This window comes from Panulirus ornatus, chromosome 50 (assembly GCF_036320965.1).
Source record: "Panulirus ornatus isolate Po-2019 chromosome 50, ASM3632096v1, whole genome shotgun sequence".
NCBI classification, from domain to species: domain Eukaryota; kingdom Metazoa; phylum Arthropoda; class Malacostraca; order Decapoda; family Palinuridae; genus Panulirus; species Panulirus ornatus.
In genome coordinates, this window is record NC_092273.1 from 2,537,932 (window position 1) to 2,553,076 (window position 15,145).

At 36.7% G+C, this 15,145-nt stretch overlaps 1 protein-coding gene across 4 annotated transcripts; it reads right to left on the reverse strand.

Annotated features, from left to right (window-relative positions):
• Positions 1 to 1,475: 1,475 nt before the first annotated feature.
• LOC139764481 (DNA-dependent metalloprotease SPRTN-like) lies at positions 1,476 to 14,310 on the reverse strand. Of its 4 annotated transcripts, none has more exons than XM_071691064.1 (7): positions 14,095 to 14,310; positions 11,763 to 11,913; positions 8,471 to 8,675; positions 8,124 to 8,232; positions 5,251 to 5,370; positions 4,841 to 5,075; positions 1,476 to 3,018 (listed from the first exon to the last, which is right to left on the reverse strand). In XM_071691064.1, the coding sequence occupies exons 2-7, from the start codon at positions 11,896 to 11,898 to the stop codon at positions 2,060 to 2,062; spliced, it is 1,764 nt and encodes a 587-aa protein (XP_071547165.1). In that variant the 5' UTR covers positions 11,899 to 11,913; positions 14,095 to 14,310; the 3' UTR covers positions 1,476 to 2,059. The 4 variants fall into 4 exon arrangements, with proteins under 4 accessions (XP_071547165.1, XP_071547164.1, XP_071547162.1 ...); XM_071691063.1 differs by having other exon boundaries at positions 11,763 to 11,923; XM_071691061.1 differs by lacking the exon at positions 14,095 to 14,310 and adding an exon at positions 13,629 to 13,763 and having other exon boundaries at positions 11,763 to 11,923.
• Between the last annotated feature and the right edge of the window lie 835 nt (positions 14,311 to 15,145).

Below are 15,145 nucleotides of genomic sequence, written 5' to 3' on the forward strand. Positions count from 1 at the left end.
TTGCCTTCTACGACATGCAGGGAATACATGGGAAGTATCATTTCTCCCCTAGAATAATTCCCCCAATCCCATCACGTCCAGAAAAGACATCCTACACACAACAGCACAAAACACACTTTATTCTTTAAAAACAAACCCCATTACTACTTAAAACCCCCACAACAAATTTAACAGACTCACCTTGCCAATGACAATGGAAACATAATCAAACACAAAAATACCTAGCCAACATCAAGAACACATCCAAATAGCCCTCATCTAAGAAACCAACACATATCTTTCTACAACACATTCCTAAGAGAAAACAGACAGTGACAAGGAGGCACTGTAACACTCGTCTACCAAATCATACTATTATCCAACACCACTGAGTTGGCCAACCACTTTTTGTCATTGTTTTGGAGGGGGGTGTCAAGTATTTTTTGTATAAAAATGTGTCAGAGGACAGTGTTGAATTCTTTGTTGGTGTCTATGGCTACTAGTTATTGTTGGTTGAATCCATTTACATTGTGTGTATAAATGTTGTGTGTGTGCCTTTGTGAAGTTTAAGCAACAAAATACTCTCAAATCACAGTTACAAGATGCATCCACCATATGATTAATGAAACCCAGAGTGCCACAAGTCTTGCAGTGCAGCATGAGAACATATTTGACTGAGGATGAGATGATCCCAACCAATGTAATAAAGGGGTAAGATTTTTGAGTTATGCAGTTTATCCAGATCCTCCTGTCACACGGTATAAACTTTCCTTCAAATACATACAATGACTGCAGTGAAAGGGTTAGAAATTTTATATTTAAAAGATGAACCTTTACACTGTTTCATTTTCATACTTGATCGCATTAGCAAGGTAGTGCAAGGAAACATGAAGAAAGATGCATCCACTCATACACATATATGTATAAATACATACACATACATATATACACATACACATATATATTCATACTTGCTCACCTTCATTCATTCTATCTGTATCTCTGATGCCTGTTCCCAACTGGAACTCCCTCAAGGTGATGGTGGCCAAGGCAATAGACTCCCATAAGTGGTGACTTCCACTGCCACTTCTTAGCCTTTAATGCCTTACACTCAGCAGGCCACTGGCAGAGTGTAACTTTAGCATAGTGTTTGCAGAGGCTCCTACCATATGTTTCTACTGACTATTTCAACCTAATACTCCTGCCTAATGTTTCTACCTAATGCTCCTGCCTAAATGTTCCTACCAACTACTACCATTTTGCCAAAAGGCAGGGCTGGCACAGATGATCACACCAGGAAAATCTAGTTATGAAGAATGAGTTGTTTAAGTGTTGTCAAGTATGTATGAGAAGGAGATATTTTATGTTTTTATCTCAAAAAACAGAGTAATTCCAGTTTATTCTTTTTTGAACGATATTTCTACATCTTCCCACTTCAATTGCTCCCATCTGATTCGTGCAATAACTTCCAAGATGGATAAAGAAAGTATCCAATAACTTGTTTATATAAAATAGTCTTTATTCAGTATCATAAAAAATAAGCAGCTTTCCTTACGTTTATTCATCAAAGTGTATCTAAAATTAATACATTTTAAAATGTTTAAAAGATTACCAAATGAAGCATAATGAAAACAGTGTGGTCACTTTTCAAAGATATAAGAAGTCCTAAAGTTTTCTTTTCATTCTATTTTTGTAAAAACATATAAAACAGTCTGTAATCACAACTAATACAACTGGCTTTCCCTGTCATCTACTAGCCTGCAGTACAGGAACTGATCTGAATCTAGTTATGATATTACATATGATACATACCACTCACGTAAAATCCTCAAGAGTAAAAACTTTTGAAAAAACTACTATTCAGATTTGATTATGTAGACAAATCATGACAAACTGGATACAGTATAACTCTATGAATTAATATAAATTCACTTTAGTTTTGATGTTTTAAAGATAGCTTTGAGATAATACATGCACAAGTTCACAAATAACTGTGATCATAACTTGCACTATAATGAAGTTTTTTCACACCAGTGGTTGACTGGCTCTACTTACCTGAGTGATACCAACTTGCCACATTTTATTCATCATCACCAAACTCACAAAGGCATTCATCAAGGTGTTCATTTATCTTCCTCTGAGAAACAGCTTCATTACACACAGGACATCTAACAAAGTCATTTCCTACATGATCCAATTGCTTTGATGATGAAACTATGTAGTCATTTAGTGATTTCTGTAAACCTGGTGATATTTTTTTTCCTTTACTTGGTGATCTTGATATCCATGACTTCTGATCTTGACTTTCCTTTTCTTTTCTTTCAAAGCTCATAGGCTCCACATCATCAAAGTGTTCAGTTTCTGAAAAAGACGTAGGAAAACCAGAAGGCTGCGATGAACTAGAGATGGACAGCAGTCTCGAAACACCATTGCTTAACCCTCCTAGTCTCATGCCTTGTCCCTGAAATGATGGTGGCTTGAGAGTATGATCTTTCATTTCTTCATTATTATTCACTTGGTTGACTGTCTTAACTGCATCAGTTTTAATAGCATTCTTCCCCTTAACTGTCATTGTCCTTGATCCACTACCTCGTACTGCAAGAACAGTGCCAAAGCCATGATTGCCACTGGGCTTTCCAACTACCTTTTCACTTGACTTTCCTGTGCTAGCTCCCTTAATTCCATTGCATGGCCTCTTCTTTAATGGAGATCCATTACCAAGTACATGTACATTTGATCTGCTGGCATTGTCAACACTAACTTTCTTTACTATACCAGTTCCCAAACTTGCTGCCAATCCATTTATTTTCCTTTTTTCTCTATTACTTTCATCACCTTCAGTTACATCACTCCCATTAAAACTTTGACTCTCTCTTGTTTCACCAAAACTATAAGTTTTCAAGCCTATTGCCTGTTTACTTGAAGGAACTGGCCTTGATATCTGTGATGAACAAGAGGCAGAACCATCAAGCAAGTTTCCTTTTCCTTTAAATTCAATAAATTTTCTGATGTCACCACAATTATTAGGTTTCTTTGTATCTGCAAAAAATATTCAAAGTAATTAGCATTTGTAGTGTGGCATTATCCACTTCACATTTTATCAGTATGTATATTCATGAATTTGACAAATTTGCTAGAGTGACTAAAACAAAAAGGAAAGTCACATATAAATAAGGACAGAAGATTAAAGCCAGAAATATTATGAGGGACAATAGGTGTTTGTTCATAACATAGCTAATGCTTCAGTTACACCTCTAACCACAGGATTTTCTCTCTGAAAGAGCAAAAATTTCTGGGTAACTATAATTGTAAACGAGTTATTAGTCACAGCCATAAGCAAGCATACTCATCTAGCACTACGTACACTGAGGATGCAAAGGTTACTCTGCGCAATTTACATTATTATCCTTAGATAATAATATTAATAAAATAAATCTGCTTTGAGAAACACTTGTTTTCCGAAAACATTAAGAATGGATCCAGAAACTTTGTATTCTGTTTAATAAAAAATCCATCCTCAGAGGCCAGGAACTACAATTACTTGTTATACAAGCATGAGCATTATGGAGAGGAAAGATCCATAGGAAAGAAAGAGTTATTCAATTATAATGTACTACAACATACAAAATATACCTCAGTCTATTAAGAGGTAAACAGAAAAGAAATCAAGAATAAGAAGTGCTCTGTTTATACTCTAGATGAAGAGCAAAATGAAAGAACACTACAACGCTATATCAGAGATGGCCTAAATTTCCAAGTATGCAGAAACCAATGAAATGGAATAGTTTAATGGATATTCTTACGGTTGCCAATGAGAAAATAATATCTAGAATAAAGTAAATTATAAGCAAAGGTGTTCCATGGAACACTTGAGGCACCTAATTATTGCACATGAAATATCAATAACAAGTGAAAATATCGTTTGAAAAATATTTTTTTTTATAGTTTCCCCACTAAAGGTGGAATTATTCTAAAGCTAAGAGCCTAATTAAGTTCCACATTAAACCTTTTTATTAGAACAACTATAGCAAAATCCAAATTTGGGTTATGAATCTTATAATAATCAATTCTTTAGATATCTGAAAACAACCTTATAAAGTTTAATGAATTTATAATTCAGATTTTCAAAATTGTGGACAAAGCTAGATTGCAGAGCAAAAGGTGACACTGATGTCAGACGGACAGACAATTACGGCAACAGAGAAAGCAATCCCTAACCATTTGTCAAACTATGCAGACAACAAGACAAGAGGAAGGAACATTACATAAGGCTACTGCGACCATGACTTCTATCCTGTGTCCTAAAATCAACGGAGATCTTCAACTACTCTGTCCAAGTTAAGTCTAAAATCAAGTTGCAGAAACTAAAAGATGAGACATTTAAAACTAAATAAATATCATTATGGTCCAACTAACCCATCAACCAGGGCCTTACTCTGGATATACAACAAACTATTTATGAGGTAAGAAGCAACATGTGAAAAACTTTCAAGAAATTTATAAAACCATCACAATTGGTGTTACCAAAATATTAATACATCCTATGAAGTGAATATCATTACTTGTACAAAACTTCAACAAAAAAATTACAGATCAGTGATTAGAAAGTTAAAGCAACAAATAAAGTAAGGGAGAAGGAAATTTAAAAATCAAGCCAGATTAATAGATTGACCTGGTGAAAGAATGACACTACAGAAGCATCAGAGCAGTATGGAGATCAGCATGTCTAATCACATTTTGGTATAGCCCATTATGCATGTAATAGCAATAAGCATTCACCTAACTTTTCCATATTTATTCAGTTTCTTTACTCTGAAGACTAAAACTAAGACAAGGCCATGAACTAGATTTCCACATTCACCTGATGAAAGATTTTGTTTCCTCTTATCAACATATCCCTTAGGTTCCTGAATCTTAGAATAAGTTCCCCCACATGACTGCTGGTGACTTTGCCACCATGGGTCACGAGGGCTGGGTGCTCGGTTCATAGCTCGCTTTACTAAACCAAAGTAAGGCCGCCTTGTGCGGCATGGTCCATCACACTGCCAAATATGCTGCCGATAAACATCCACCTCATCATGGAAACTATGGAATACCTGGAAAAAGCAGGCTTGTAACAGAGACAAGTTTCTTTTAACAAAGGGGTGGGATGATACAATCCACTCTGTATTTGATATGGAATATTCAGAAAGAGATTTGAAAATGTATTGAAAGGAATACCCTACCAGTTTATCTTTGCTTCAAACAAACAAAACACTTTTATACACTTACTGTAATTCTAGTTCCTGCCACTTCATTGATTCGACACATGTGTTTATGAAATTCTGGACCATGGCCATCTCGGTCTCTATTGTTAGCAGTGACAAAGAGATACGCATGGATCATCTCATGCTAAAAGAAATAACACAAGTTTCATTATCATTACAGTATCATCATTTTTATTTTTACTATCTTTACTATATATTTCTATGTATTTCTAATATCATCCTTATCATATCCATATCCTCCAATCCACAAACTCTCACTAAACCTAACTCCATCCCTCCAGCAAACCATGTCCACAAGTAGGTATTAATACAAGATTCTTTTTATTTTCTATTTCAAATGCTATTTCACTTCATAAATAAAAAAAAACTTTTGCAGTGTTTTATGTTCCACACAATGTATCACTTGTAAAACTAAGGAAGGGTAATTTCTGTAGAGCTACACAGTTTGATGGTTAAGAAGCATGGAAAGAGAGGTCAGTGCCTATTACAACAAATATAAGAATATCTGAAGGTACAGTATCCTGAGAACATGATGTGAGTCTTGGACATTGAGATACAAAAGAAAGGAAGAGGGTGGACATGTTAAAGACAAAATATTTGAAAAAAATTCAGTATGTGGTGTGAGGTAGGTGGATTACCTAAGGAATGAGTATATGAGAGAAGTGTAATAGTAAGAGCACTTTGACTGAAAGCTAACCACAGTGTGCTAAAATTATTCACATATATGGAGAAGAGGTGTGAAGAGAGGACTGACAAAGAAGATCTAGATGTCTGTGGTAGAGGGAGCAAAGGAAAATGGGGGACTTAGGAGATAGAAGGACTGAAAGGAGACCTTGGATTATCAAGGCTTGAACATTCAGGAAAGTGTAAGGCATACATGGGTTAAAATGGACCTCTATGGTGTTGCAGTTAATGTGCTTGACCATGACAATTTCACAGGCCGCCCAGGGTCAAGCGCATTGGTTTAAAATCTTGGTTTCAGAAGTCGGTCCACAGTTAACTCAACTGTTCATCCACCATTGGGGCTGGTCGATAAAATGTTGACCTGACTCAGGTTAGAGTGTAATGAAAGGGTAAAAGAGATGGATGGTAATAAAAAGAGTGTGGTTGAGAGAGCAGAAGAGGGTGTATTGAAATGGTTTGGTCACATGGAGAGAATGAGTGAGGAAAGATTGACAAAAAGGATACATATGTCAGAGGTGGAGAGAATGAGAAGTGGGAGACCATATTGGAGGTGGAAGGATGGAGTGAAAAAGATTCTGAGTGATCAGGTCTGAACATACAGTAGGGTGAAAGGCATGCAAGGAATAGAGTGAATTGGAATGATGTGGTATACTGGGGTCTACGTGCTGTCGATGGATTGAACCAGGGTATGTGAAGCGTCTGGGGTATATACTGTACTTAGTTACATTGCTAATGCTGGAAATGGCGAATATCCATGAAAAAAAAATATCGCTCATTTATTATATTTGATTGCCATTTCCACCATCAGCAAGGTAGTGCCTGAAAACAGACAAGAACAGCCCATCCCTTCATATACACACAATTATGCATAAACGCCCAAACATGCACATACACATACATATACATAAATATCAACATATATACATGCATGTACATACACATACACAAACATATACATATATACACATGTACACATTCATATATATATATCATTATTGAGATGGCCTAGATTAGGACCTCAGTTGTCCATGCCATCTCAGCTTGAGAGAAAGATAAAGTACACAGGGGTATAACACACTATCAATGGGCTGAACCAGGATATATAAAGCAGTTATGGTAAATCATAGAGTAGTTTGTAAGACTTGGTGATGAATGATAATAGTTTCAGTGCTTTATACATGATAGCCAGGGAGTAGATGTGTGAAAATGAGGCTCTTGATTATTTGTTCTTCATGCTACCTTACACTAACAGGAAATGTAATTAGATTTAAAAACAAAAATATTTTTCATACTTGCCATTTCACCACATTAATGAGGTAGCACCAAGAACAGCCTAGGGCCTCATCAGCTCACAGCCATTCTCAAGTTGTCATGTACTATGCACCAAAACCAGATCACTATATCCACAATCATACGTCCCACACACCTTTCACTGAGTTCCCCAGGCCACTTAATATCATATGCCTTGGTTCAGCTCATTCACAGCAAATTGCCCCATGCAACACATCACTCCAATTCACCCTAACCCATAAAAACCTTACAACTTCCTGCATGTTCAGAACCCTTTCATCCTATCCTTCCACCTCCTCTTTGGTTTTCCCCTTTTTCTTGTTCCCTCTACCTCTGACACTCCTCTCTTCATTCATCCTCTTCAATATGTCCAAACCATTTCAGGATACCCTCTTCAGCCCTTTCATATACAGTCCTCTAACTACCATATCTCTCTCTAATCCTCCCATTTCTTATTCAGTCTACCCTCCTACTACCACATACTGCATTCAGATATCACATTTCCAACACATCCACTCTGTTCCATGATTTTTCATAAAGGGCCCATGCCCCACATCCACACAACACCACTGGAACTATCATACCATTGAACAAGCCCATCTTTGCCCACACAGATAGTTACACCCATTGAATGCATCAAAGACTTTTGCTCCTTTACTAACCCTATGGCTCACTTCAGCTACCATATTTACATCTGTCATGTCCACTCCCAGGAATCTAAAACACTCCAGTTTCTCTCCATTCAAACTCATAAGTCAACTAACCCGTTTCTCTTCCCAGCTAAACTTAAAAGAAAAATTCACTGTGACCTTGCAAGATACGGCAACCATTCATAATAATCACCTTTATAAGATAACAGAAATAAAAGCAAATAATCGCTACGCAAAAAACAATAAACAATACCAGTAAAGTTTCAATAAGGTCCTTCCGAGGCCGAAGCTTAAGCAGGGGCACAGATAAACGAACAGAGCACAACCCTCCACGACCTTCATAGCTACAAACTCCAGCACATCTGCAATAACAACAAACACAAATCAGAGGAACTACCCTTGAAAGAAAATAACCAGTACCCTTCTCCCTGATAAATGAAATTTACATTGTGGTACTTTGTATTACAAAGCAACAGCATTCTATTTTGGAATGAATAAACAAGGTATTTGTTCTCTGAGCAAAGGTTTAAGTGACAAAATTATTTGAAAATACTTGCCAATACCTAGTTATTCATAATCTATTTACCAATTACTACTTACAAAGTCATTCTTGGGCTCCATTTGACTTCCACAGTTGACAAGCGTCCCCAGAAGAACTGGTTATTGAAGGTGAGAAAGAGTATGTGAATATCAGGGTTTGGGTCAATCAGCTCCCAAGAAGGATCAATAAGAGACACAGATAATTTTTCTTGACTTGGTTCTTCTAATGGTCCTTTAGAGTTCCACTTGGTGCCTAAACCAGGACCTGAGAGTCAACGACAAATTCACCATTTTACAAAATAACAGAGATCAAAAGCTTAAGTTTACAAAGTGGAGGATGTAAAAAGAAGTCGAATATTCAGCTCCATGCTCAAACCTGAAATGAAAAATGGTAAGTTGATATTTTCAACCTGAACAAAACTCAACCCATTAAGCAAAAAGAAAGATAAAAGATAAAGATCTAGATGTATAGTACTTACAAATATAAATAAGGATTAGTAACTTGGTTCCATCTTTAAACTTCGGCAAAAAGTCAGTAAAAGAAAAAGTATCATGAAATTCATCAAAATTTAGCATGATTTAGTAGAGATAGATGATACTAATCTGAAATACATATGTGGATGAGAGATAATTTGGGCTTCATCTCAGCCATGGATTGATAAAATTAAGAAACATTACAAATCTGCCATTATTCCAATATGATTAAGCTGAGCTAGTAACTAAGAACTAAATCTTAAGACACCAGTTGCATGAGCCATGGTACAATGAAAATGAATTAAACCAAATCATTTCAAAATCTATCATTGTTTACCATTAGTGACAAAATACTAAAATTGGGAGTAAGATGTAAAATAGCTTTGGCTCCATTGTACCCAGAATTAAAGTTGAATAAAATATTTCAGCAACTGGTTTTGTGAGATGTCTGCTCATTTCCCAGCTCCTATAACCTTGACCAACATCAACCTGGCCTGGCCACTGCTTCCCAAAGCTTCACCAAGGATACCTACGTCACAACGGGCTAACCATTATGATACCTTCTTCCTTTATACATCAAAGGTTAGGAATTCTCTTCCATCTTTTGTCTTTACCTCTTCATACAACCTATCCAATGTACAGAGTTGGATTTGCAAACACATGAAGGGCTCAAATCAATTCTTCCTTTTTTTTTTCAATCTCGATGTCCATCCAAGATGGCTAAGACTGGAAATCCTTCTGCCAAAGCGATGTCAGCAACTAGAACACACACACAAAAAAAAAATCTGACCAAAGGTGATCAATATATACCAAAATTAGGTAAACTTTAACACCTTCAGAGCATCTACACAGATTAGTACACTACTGTTTGGAGTACCTGGCAATTTTTCCAAGAAAATATTACTATGCAGTACATTATTGATTATGTAGTGATCCTCTAAATGATTTACAGTTTTGTCTCTCAAGATGTTTCCATAAGTCTGCCAACAAGTGATAATAAGTTACCTGGCCAGTAATTTCTGAGAGGGGATTTGCTACCCTTTTCCCTTATTAGTGTAAAGTAACAATCTCTTATTCATGTGAAACTTTCCCTATAGCAAGTGACACTTGAAAAAAGCAGTCAAGGGCTTAACTATATCATTTTTAACTTCTTTCGATGTTCTCCAGGAAAACATATCTGTATCTTCCATTTTTAACTTTCATTCTATTTGATGCAGCCAATATGATTTTGACAATCATTATGTTACAGATTGTTTTCCACTAGCAATGGGCTGGATCTGGAACAGGACTTGTGCCTTCAGTGATAAATACTCACATAAAATTGTTTAACAGTTTTCTGTAATTGATGGACCACTTGACTGGTTAATGACTCTCTCTTGCTTATGCTTTGACTACAAAATACTTAAAAGTTTCTTTTGCTATTTTCAGAATTATAGGCTCAATACTGACATTGTGCGCAGGAGGATGGATGTGCTGGAAATGAGATGTTTGAGGACAATGTGTGGTGTGAGGTGGTTTGATCGAGTAAGTAACGTAAGGGTAAGAGAGATGTGTGGAAATAAAAAGAGCGTGGTTGAGAGAGCAGAAGAGGGTGTTTTGAAATGGTTTGGGCACATGGAGAGAATGAGTGAGGAAAGATTGACCAAGAGGATATATGTGTCGGAGGTGGAGGGAACGAGGAGAAGAGGGAGACCAAATTGGAGGTGGAAAGATGGAGTGAAAAAGATTTTGTGTGATCGGGGCCTGAACATGCAGGAGGGTGAAAGGAGGGCAAGGAATAGAGTGAATTGGAGCGATGTGGTATACAGGGGTTGACGTGCTGTCAGTGGATTGAATCAAGGCATGTGAAGCGTCTGGGGTAAACCATGGAAAGCTGTGTAGGTATGTATATTTGCGTGTGTGGACGTGTGTATGTACATGTGTATGGGGGGGGGGGTTGGGCCATTTCTTTCGTCTGTTTCCTTGCGCTACCTCGCAAACGCGGGAGACAGCGACAAAGTATAAAAAAAAAAAAAAAAAATTGACATTTACTTTGACATACTTTTTCCATGCAAATTTGTATAAAATTTGTATGACCTACTCCATCACAGTGTACATTGCACTCTGCAAGTTTACTGTGTGCTTTTCTTTTTCACAACCAACCATTTATTTCAATGTTGCATGATCTTAGCCTCATCAAAGAAACTGACTATGTGAAATAAGACACTGAAAGATACTGGTCAAACCAACTGATTCTCATTAATGTGCACACCAAAAAATGCAAAATTTGCTGTAGTAGTGTCGAAGACAGTGTACACTTATGCACATTAGATGCTTGGGATTTGTATGAACAAGTTGAGAACTGAGTGCAACTAATCCCCCTCATGCAAATGGGAGCAACATATGGATAGTAGACATGAATAGATAAAGTACACATAAACTAATCAGATCTTATCTATGAACTTAAGCTGTCTCACCACATTCCATCAAAATACAAGATACTTTTGCAAAGCTTGTGTATGCTCTGAATCATCCAGGATGTATGTTCATAAAGATCAGGCATGTATTCTGGTTCCACCTTAGAACCTGAGCGAAGAATCACAGACATTTTTAATCTTTCCAGCATGACTTGGAAAAGCAACAAATCAAATGAATGAAGCCAATCCAGCAGGATATGGCATGTGTAAACATTCACTTAAATATTTTAAATCTTACTAAATTTTGGAATTAATCAGTAAACAGAGAAATTTGGTACTGGTGTATAGGAAAAATTCTTATATGTATGAGAATACTCTTAAAGGTGTGAATATATACCAAGAGGAGTGGATATAGAATTCTAAGACTTTAATTTTTTATCAATGAAAAAGATTTGTGACACCAACAGCTTATAATAACAGACCTTGACTTGAAGTGAGGGCCTGTGACTTCCGTTGCTGCTCCTCTTGCTTTATGAGATTGACTCTAAGTTCCTCTTCAAACTGGGCTTGCAACTGGAGGGCCAGGGTCAGGTCAATCTCACTCATCTTGCCAATCATTCCTTTTCAACACATCTGCCATTAACTGGAAACAGTCAGCAGAACTTTCCAAATCAGTGGGAAAATATATATACCACAATAACTTTCTCATCTCAGGTAAAACAATGGCTACAACAGCTATAAAGCAGAAGTGGTGTCAAAATACTTAAGTTGAGAATCCAATATTTCCTTCCCTTCAAGAGAAATTCACTCTTACTTTCTACATCACAAGACCCCAATCTTTCATTTTCAATGAAAGTACATCTTGGTTTTGAAAGTGACAATATGAAAAACTTCATAATCACAGTCAAGCATGACAAAAAATGTTGCTCAATCCTTCATTTTCTTTCAAGCTTAATATTTGTTTAAAGTACTATTTCTTCCAGACTAGAAAACTTACACATTAAATTTATTTGTTCAAGCTAAGCTTAGCTCTGCAGGGTAAAACACAGTCAAGCTCTACATCTAGCAAATTCTTTTCTCAATACACTAAACAAGAGAGACCAGCTGCATCTGGCTGAGAAATACCTACTCCCACCTGACTACGTACAACACAGTTGCATGAGGTTCAGCAGGCCCTTATCTCACAACATGACAGTACAACCTCACCTAACCCAGTACTACATAGTACCATCATTGCATGAGGTTCAGCAGACCCTTATCTCACAACATGACAGTGCTACCTCACCTAACCCAGTACTACATGGTATCATCACTGCATGAGGTTCAGCAGGCCCTTACCTCGCAACATGACAGTGCAACCTCACCTAACTCAGTACAACATAGTACCATCGTTGCATGAGGTTCAGCAGGCCCTTATCTCGCAACATGACAGTGCAACCTCACCTAACCCAGTACTACATAGTACCATCACATTTAACACACCAGCCAACCTGGAATGGTAAAGCCCACCTCTACCTAACCAGCAACACCCTACCTTTGTATGTAAGTATACAGATGAGAGAAATAAAAAAAAAAAATCAAATTTACAGACCATTAAAAGTGGTTATTTTGCCAACAGATAGGTCTGTATGCTGGTACAGGCAGATCAAAATGGTATTAAGTCAGCAATATTATAACTGGGTTTATTGGGCATGAAGAAATCAAAACTGCAAATGACATGTCAATATTTACTTGAAATATTTGAAAAATTAATGTACTTCAGTATCAACCAATACAGTCTATGATCAAGACTGTCTCTGCTCCTCCCACACCAATCCATGACTGTTCTCTTTCACTATCACAACCAACCTCGTTAACCTCACAACAGTCTATTGCTCATTCAATTCCTATGTTTTCCAGGATTCAGTGACCTGCTGTAGGAGAAAGATTTAGTAAATAACGAGATTTATACACACGTCGGTTCTACTAAACGTAAGGATGAATTTTAAAATTCAGTACGTTCAACAGTAATCAAGGTGAGGAAAAATGTTGGGATTACAACATTGATCATTACTCCACAACCACATTATAATAAACTCTCCTAAATCACTAATAAGACGTGTTAACAAATTAAATAATGACACAATGCCAGGGAGATGAACAAAGTTGACAATGCATCAAGACTACACATATGATATTCGTCGGCAAAATAACCACCTCCTTATGTAAAGTATCATTAATGTCTTAATAACACAACCTTATTAATGTCTTAATAACACAACCTTACTGAAGGGTTGTAAACATACACAAATACAACGGTACACAATTATCATGAACAACTGAGGAATTCAAACTTTTTCAACAATTACTTAAAACCTGAAATTCCGTAACGCTCTATTTTCCCACATTTTCTGATGTGTTTACTTCTGGTTTATGTAAGAAAACACACAAACAAACACTGAAATATAAAGACTACTTGTGAGTGGACCAGTGTGAACCTACTGTACAATTAATGTTTCCTAACATCCTCATTATATTTAAACAGACCCCAAGATCAACTCTTCAAAATTTGACCCATAAAGTTAATAATGAAAAAAAAAAAAAGCTGAGGTGGTTATAATTTAAGGAGAAACCAATAATGACAGTTGCTCTGTACATGTTGGAAACCAATGTGTATATTTGCAGTGGAAGTGGAAGTTAACCCAACTTTAATCCTCAGAAGGATATGTGTTAATACAAGATATTCCTATTCATATAATTTTCAGAGATCCTTCGTATCATTACTATAACGTTATTACTCATTTCAACAGATTATTACTATTCTGCCAAACTCACCTGTTCTTACGTGTCTGTGCAGGACACGACCACTACTGGATCCATCCAGCCACTCTTTCTCATCCACCATAATATATTCATACAATAAATACCACTTCGTTTCACTTTATTCCTTTTCATCATAATGTAATTTCATAAATGCTACCACTTCAGGATGGCAGAGCAGCTAACATGAGTCATTCTCATCAGAAACTAATTGGATTATTACATCCCATCCAGCAGATGGATCAGTTCCCCCCCCCCCCCCTCCACTGCCAGACTTAACAAGCTGATAAACATTTATTGATGAATATTTTTCATTGCATATCTATCGTCGTACTTTCCTCTGGATTACATATACATTATGTGATTGTTGTGAATGGGTTTTACTATAATCATTTGCAGGTATACTCTACTCAAATCAAGTAATATGTCGAAATATTTCATATGAACTTTCATGACTGCTACAGTCTCCCTAAATTAATATATGTCGTTTCATTTTTGGTGTTGTATAACTACATTACCACACGACTTATGCAAACCTCCAAAATGTTAAATCCCACTATATATAGTTCCCAAGATTTAGTCTACTTTACATCTATATCAGCATCACTTAGTTTTGACTCATAGAAATAATTTCTCCAGACGTTCATCATTAGTGGTTGGTCGCTTGTAGATGAACTCTGTCTAATGTATGAATGTGGATGAACAATAGTGAATGGATGCACGTAAATGAACGTGGGTGGATGAGTGTTTGTGGACTGATGTCAGTGGGTACTAGTGAATTGATGTTAATGAATGGATGCTTGTAGATGAACGTTGATGGATAGGGGCTTTTGGGTGGCCTTTAGTGGATGGATGTTGTCAGGTTGATGTTGGTGAACCGGCATTTCTAAACTGACGTTTTTCAATTGGTATTTGGTAATGAATGTTGTGGATGCCTGCTTGTATGTAGATGTGGATGCGTGCTTGTGTATGAGCGTTGATAGACGAATGCTTAGATGTGAACAATGGTGAAAAAGTTCTTGATGATAAGCGTTAGTGGATGCATGCTTGTAGCAGGCTGGTGGTG

Bases quoted from the DNA above. Each gene is read 5' to 3' on its own strand.
- LOC139764481 (XM_071691064.1), bottom strand. From the start codon at position 11,898: ATGATTGGCAAGATGAGTGAGATTGACCTGACCCTGGCCCTCCAGTTG. The intron at 5,076-5,250 runs GTAAGTGTATAA...TGCTTTTTCCAG, and splicing joins TGGCAGGAACTAGAATTACA to GTATTCCATAGTTTCCATGA. The intron at 3,019-4,840 runs GTGAATGTGGAA...TATTTTTTGCAG, and splicing joins GAAACAAAATCTTTCATCAG to ATACAAAGAAACCTAATAAT.